Source organism: Plectropomus leopardus, chromosome 9 (genome assembly GCF_026936395.1).
Source record: "Plectropomus leopardus strain MGB_pleo_1.0 chromosome 9, ASM2693639v1, whole genome shotgun sequence".
Lineage (NCBI taxonomy): Eukaryota > Metazoa > Chordata > Actinopteri > Perciformes > Serranidae > Plectropomus > Plectropomus leopardus.
In genome coordinates, this window is record NC_142184.1 from 187501 (window position 1) to 195000 (window position 7500).

The 7500-nt window shown below is 44.5% G+C and overlaps 2 protein-coding genes across 2 annotated transcripts in view; both read right to left on the minus strand.

The window, feature by feature from the left end:
* The window catches only part of plxnb3 (plexin B3), a 72349-nt gene that overhangs the window by 59082 nt on the left and 5767 nt on the right, over positions 1-7500 (minus strand). The gene's annotated exons all lie outside the window — the stretch shown is intronic.
* On the minus strand, positions 4607-7017 carry LOC148188616 (uncharacterized). The gene is made up of 3 exons (XM_088081470.1): positions 6864-7017; positions 6419-6591; positions 4607-6319 (listed from the first exon to the last, which is right to left on the minus strand). Exons 1-3 carry the CDS (start codon positions 7015-7017, stop codon positions 5339-5341), a joined length of 1308 nt encoding a protein of 435 aa, XP_087937596.1. The 3' UTR covers positions 4607-5338.

Below are 7500 nucleotides of genomic sequence, written 5' to 3' on the forward strand. Positions count from 1 at the left end.
ATACCATCATAACACCATCACATCACCATCATAACACCATCACATACCATCATAGCACCATCACATACCATCATAGCACCATCACATCACCATCATAACACCATCACATCACCATCATAACACCATCACATCGCCATCACATCATCATAACACCATCACAACACCATCACAACACCATCACATCACCATCACAACACCATCATAACACCATCACATCACCATCATAACACCATCACATACCATCATAACACCATCACATCATCATAACACCATCACATCACTATCACATCACCATCACATCACCATCATAACACCATCACATACCATCATAACACCATCACATCACTATCACATCACCATCATAACACCATCACATCACCATCATAACACCATCACATACCATCATAACACCATCACATCACATCATCATAACACCATCACATCACATCATCATAACACCATCACATCACTATCACATCACCATCACATCACCATCATAACACCATCACATACCATCATAACACCATCACATCACCATCACATCACCATCATAACACCATCACATCACCATCATAATACCATCACATCACCATCATAACACCATCACATCACCATCATAATACCATCACATCACCATCACATACCATCACATCACCATCACATCACCATCATAACACCATCACATACCATCATAGCACCATCACATACCATCATAGCACCATCACATCACCATCATAACACCATCACATCACCATCATAACACCATCACATCGCCATCACATCATCATAACACCATCACAACACCATCACAACACCATCACATCACCATCACAACACCATCATAACACCATCACATCACCATCATAATACCATCACATCACCATCACATACCATCACATCACCATCACATCACCATCACATCACCATCATAACACCATCACATCACTATCACATCACCATCATAACACCATCACATACCATCATAACACCATCACATCGCCATCACATCATCATAACACCATCACAACACCATCACAACACCATCACATCACCATCACATCACCATCATAACACCATCACATACCATCACAGCACCATCACATCACCATCATAACACCATCACATCACCATCATAACACCATCACATCACCATCATAACACCATCACATCACTATCACATCACCATCATAACACCATCACATACCATCATAACACCATCACATCACCATCATAACACCATCACATACCATCATAACACCATCACATCACTATCACATCACCATCATAACACCATCACATCACCATCATAACACCATCACATACCATCATAACACCATCACATCACCATCATAACACCATCACATACCATCATAACACCATCACATCACTATCACATCACCATCATAACACCATCACATCACCATCATAACACCATCACATACCATCATAACACCATCACATCACATCATCATAACACCATCACATCACATCATCATAACACCATCACATCACTATCACATCACCATCACATCACCATCATAACACCATCACATACCATCATAACACCATCACATCACCATCACATCACCATCATAACACCATCACATCACCATCATAATACCATCACATCACCATCATAACACCATCACATCACCATCATAATACCATCACATCACCATCACATACCATCACATCACCATCACATCACCATCATAACACCATCACATACCATCATAGCACCATCACATACCATCATAGCACCATCATAACACCATCACATCACCATCATAATACCATCACATCACCATCATAACACCATCACATCACCATCATAATACCATCACATCACCATCACATACCATCACATCACCATCACATCACCATCATAACACCATCACATACCATCATAGCACCATCACATACCATCATAGCACCATCACATCACCATCATAACACCATCACATCACCATCATAACACCATCACATCGCCATCACATCATCATAACACCATCACAACACCATCACAACACCATCACATCACCATCACAACACCATCATAACACCATCACATCACCATCATAATACCATCACATCACCATCACATACCATCACATCACCATCACATCACCATCACATCACCATCATAACACCATCACATCACTATCACATCACCATCATAACACCATCACATACCATCATAACACCATCACATCGCCATCACATCATCATAACACCATCACAACACCATCACAACACCATCACATCACCATCACATCACCATCATAACACCATCACATACCATCATAGCACCATCACATCACCATCATAACACCATCACATCACCATCATAACACCATCACATCACCATCATAACACCATCACATCACTATCACATCACCATCATAACACCATCACATACCATCATAACACCATCACATCACCATCATAACACCATCACATACCATCATAACACCATCACATCACTATCACATCACCATCATAACACCATCACATCACCATCATAACACCATCACATACCATCATAACACCATCACATCACATCATCACATAACACCATCACATCACCATCACATCACCATCATAACACCATCAGGCACTCGACCCACTCCAGTTCGCTTACCAGGAGGAGGTCGGGGTGGACGACGCCATCCTGTATCTGCTACACAGGGCTTACTCTCATCTGGACACAGGGAGTGGCGCTGTGAGGATCCTGTTTTTTGATTTTTCGAGCGCCTTCAACACGATCCAGCCCCCTCTACTGAGAGACAAGCTGGCAGATATGGGGGTGGAATCACACCTGGTGACCTGGATTACGGACTACCTCACAGGGAGACCTCAGTATGTCAGGCTGAGGGACTGCTCCTCTGACACGGTGGTCTGCAGCACTGGCGCACCACAAGGGACTGTTCTTTCCCCTGTCCTGTTCACTCTGTACACATCAGACTTTAAGTACACCTCTGAGCCGTGCCATGTGCAGAAGTACTCTGACGACACTGCAATCGTGGGATGTATCAGGGATGGACAGGAGGGGGAGTACAGGAGCCTGGTGGAGGACTTTGTGACATGATGCAGGGCAAACCATCTGCAGATCAACACTACCAAGACCAAGGAGATGGTGGTGGATTTCCAGAGGTCCAGGCCGCCTATGCAACAGATCTCCATTGAGGGGTCTGATGTGGAGGTGGTCGGGACCTACAGATACCTCGGGCTGCAGCTAGACAACAAACTGGACTGGTCTTTCAACACCGAGACCCTCCTCAAGAAGGCTCAGAGCAGGCTCTACTTCTTGAGGAGGCTGGGGTCCTTCAAAATCTGCCGGAAACTCCTACTGATGTTCTACCAGTCTGTTGTGGCAAGTGTCCTCTTCTATGCTGTGGTGTGCTGGGGAGGCAGCATCAAGAAGAGGGACGCCTCTCGGCTGGACAGGCTGGTAAGAAAAGCTGGCTCTGTGGTCGGCACAGAGCTGGACTCGATCACATCAGTGGCAGAGAGAAGGACTCTCAGCAAACTGCTCTGCATCATGGACAATGCCCAGCACCCTCTGCACGGCATCATCATCAGGCAGAGGAGTGTCTTCAGTGACAGGCTGCTGTCCCTGTCCTGCTCCACTGACAGGCTGAGGAAGTCGTTTGTCCCACAGGCCATACGACTCTTCAACTCCTCCTCACACAGATAAACACTGTTTGCACTGTTGCACTGTTCATACTGGTATTGCACTGTTTTATTGTTATTGTTGTTTTATATCTTGCGTTTTTGCATATTCTGCATCTCTCTTTTTCTCTGTATATATTGCTTATATATTTATTGGTCTATATTCTATTCTGTATGTTTAATATGCTGCTGGTTACTTAAATTTCCCTCGGGATCAATAAAGTACCTATCTATCTATCTATCTATCTATCACATCACCATCATAACACCATCACATCACTATCATAACACCATCACATCACCATCACATACCATCATAGCACCATCACATACCATCATAGCACCATCACAGCACCATCATAACACCATCAGATCACCATCATAACACCATCACATCACCATCACAACACCTTCATAACGCCATCACATCACCATCATAACAGCATCACATCACCATCATAACACCATCACATCACTATCACAACACCATCATAACACCATCACATCACCATCATAACACCATCACAACACCATCATAACACCATCACAACACCATTGCATACCATCATAACACCATCACATCACCATCTGACAGCAAATCTACTCTCATATCAACATACTGATATAACACTGATATGATAAGACAGTGATGATGGTGACCTGCACCAAGTCATCCCCAAAATTACTGCAACATTCATCAGACAGGCAGAGAAGAAGGAAGGAAGGAAGGAAGGAAGGAAGGAGGGAGGGAGGGAGGGAAGGAAGGAAGAAGCAGTCAAGTAAAAAAGAGACAGAAAATATAGAGCTCATTGATTCAACCAGAGGAGGAAGTTCCTCTGTTATTACACACAGCAGGACACACACACACACACACACACACACACACACACACACACACACACACACTGCCTCACAAACACACACACACACACACACACACACACACACACACACACAGACGGCTGCTGCAGACTCCAGAATAATTACAGTGTTTAGGGACTGTGGTCTACTTGTAAGATTTTAAAATCGTTTTCATGTCCGCGGGTTTGGATGCCGTGTTTTTTTCTCAATACCGTCACATTCAATTCAATTTTATTTAAAAAGAATTCCAATTAAATAATTTCACAAAAAAACAGAAAAAAAATTGCCAAAAATTTTTGACGCATGGAAAAAAAAAATCACATTTTGTACACATAAAATCTCCAAAACATTTTAGAGAAAAAAATCTTTGAAGAAAACATACCCTCCTAACTCCATGTGCTCTTTAAAACTGTCAGTAAAATAAATACAAAATACAGCTATTTAAAGTTGTTTAAATCTCCCCTCATAAATAACAAACAGTCCCTAATTATAGCTGGGAGTATTTCAGGGGAAGCTGTGTACAAATACATGTGTGCAGCAGGCACCCTGACTGTGTGGTGCCTGCCTGGAGTCAGACTGTTAACACTGTTTGCTGTCTATAAAGATTTTTGAATGCGCTGAATGAAGTCCATTCTGTGGTTTTGTGTCTTTGTTCGCACGCTGCGTTTAAATAAAGCCTCTCTGTTGAAGCCGGCCTGGTCATTAACACTGTTCACCCCGAGCCTTTCAATAAAGTTCATTTAAATTCACTCTTTTGTTCAGACGCTCTTTGTTCACGGAGCTGGTTTCAATAAAGATCCTGTTTTCAATAAAGTTCAGTCAGTGAATAAATCCCAGCAGGCCCTGAACGCACCACAGCTGCAGCAGAGTAACTGAGTACTTTTACTCCAGTACTCTGCTGAAGTACAGCCCTGACAGACAGACTTATACTTCCATCAAACTGGTTCTGCAGTGCATTAACGTGGTTCTGCAGTGTGTTGTTCTGGTTCTGCAGTGTGTTGTTCTGGTTCTGCAGTGTGTTGTACTGGTTCTGCAGCGAGTTAACGTGGTTCTGCAGTGCGTTGTTCTGGTTCTGCAGCGAGTTAACGTGGTTCTGCAGTGTATTGTTCTGGTTCTGCAGTGTATTGTTCTGGTTCTGCAGTGCGTTGTTCTGGTTCTGCAGTGTGTTGTTCTGGTTCTGCGGTGCGTTGTTCTGGTTCTGCAGTGTGTTGTTCTGGTTCTGCAGCGAGTTAACGTGGTTCTGCAGTGTGTTGTTCTGGTTCTGCAGTGTGTTGTTCTGCTTCTGCGGTGCGTTGTTCTGGTTCTGCAGTGTGTTGTTCTGGTTCTGCAGCGAGTTAACGTGGTTCTGCAGTGTGTTGTTCTGGTTCTGCAGTGTGTTGTACTGGTTCTGCAGTGTGTTGTACTGGTTCTGCAGTGTGTTGTTCTGGTTCTGCAGTGTGTTGTTCTGGTTCTGCGGTGCGTTGTTCTGGTTCTGCAGTGTGTTGTTCTGGTTCTGCAGCGAGTTAACGTGGTTCTGCAGTGTGTTGTTCTGGTTCTGCAGTGTGTTGTACTGGTTCTGCAGTGTGTTGTACTGGTTCTGCAGTGTGTTGTTCTGGTTCTGCAGCGAGTTAACGTGGTTCTGCAGTGTGTTGTTCTGGTTCTGCAGCGAGTTAACGTGGTTCTGCAGTGTGTTGTTCTGGTTCTGCAGTGTGTTGTTCTGGTTCTGCAGTGCATTAACGTGGTTCTGCAGTGCGTTGTTCTGGTTCTGCAGTGTGTTGTACTGGTTCTGCAGTGTGTTGTTCTGGTTCTGCAGCGAGTTAACGTGGTTCTACAGTGTGTTGTTCTGGTTCTGCAGTGTGTTGTACTGGTTCTGCAGTGTGTTGTTCTGGTTCTGCAGCGAGTTAACGTGGTTCTGCAGTGTGTTGTTCTGGTTCTGCAGTGTGTTGTTCTGGTTCTGCAGTGTGTTGTACTGGTTCTGCAGTGTGTTGTTCTGGTTCTGCAGCGAGTTAACGTGGTTCTGCAGTGTGTTGTACTGGTTCTGCAGTGGTTCTCCTGTTTGGGGTTCTCCAGGCGTTCTCACTTCAACATCAAAGAGAATATTTCATCTCAGCCAATTACAAACACACACACACTTTGGTTGGAGTTGCTATCATTGTGAGGTCCGTCTCTCCTCGCCGTCAGCCATACACTTAGTCTCCATGGTTACCTCAACCATCACCATGGAAACCTCGACCATCAACAGGACACGCCTGACTTTCACCAGAAAGACACTTGGATTCCTCTCCGTCCCGCTGCCAAGTCAACCCACCGCACCGTCCCCAAACCATAGACCTGGACCTAAAACTACAGACCTGGACCTGAAACTACAGACCTGGACCTGAAACTACAGACCTGGACCTGAAACCACAGACGTGGACCTGGAACCAGAGATCTGGTCCCTCTGTCCTCTGTTGGTGGACAGTCCCTGTGTCCAGCAGTGCTTCCTGTTGACACCTGGCTGGTCATGTGATCTGTGTGTGGACAGGATCAGAGCTGCTCAGATGGACGGAGATTGTTTTTGTTTTGACTTTACACGGGATCAAAGATGTATATCGAATACGTGAGTTAATAAAGTTTCTTCGGCGGACCAAACACTGATTTCCCTCCGTGTTCGTGCGTTTGTGACGTGGCGTCGGCGCCTCGTGCTGTAAAGTCAGCGTGTTGTCAGTGTTAGTATTCTGGCTGCTGCAGAGTTCACAGTTTGCTGCAGCTAACAGACACAAACTCAAATGGGACTCTGCTAAAGGTCACCGAGAGCTACGAGGAACCGAACTACCGAATATCTCATTTAATATACGAGGAACCGAACTACCGAATATCTCATTTAATATACGAGGAACCGAACTACCGAATATCTCATTTAATATACGAGGAACCGAACTACCGAATATCTCATTTAATATACGAGGAACCGAACTACCGAATATCTCATTTAATATACGAGGAACC

Coding starts and splice junctions, on each gene's coding strand:
- LOC148188616 (XM_088081470.1), bottom strand. CDS start 7,017: ATGACCAGCCAGGTGTCAACAGGAAGCACTGCTGGACACAGGGACTGT. Junction 6,592..6,863: donor GTCTGTAGTTTCAGGTCCAG/GTCTGTAGTTTT, acceptor TTGATGTTGAAG/TGAGAACGCCTGGAGAACCC. Junction 6,320..6,418: donor ACAACACACTGCAGAACCAC/GTTAACTCGCTG, acceptor AACTCGCTGCAG/AACCAGAACAACACACTGCA.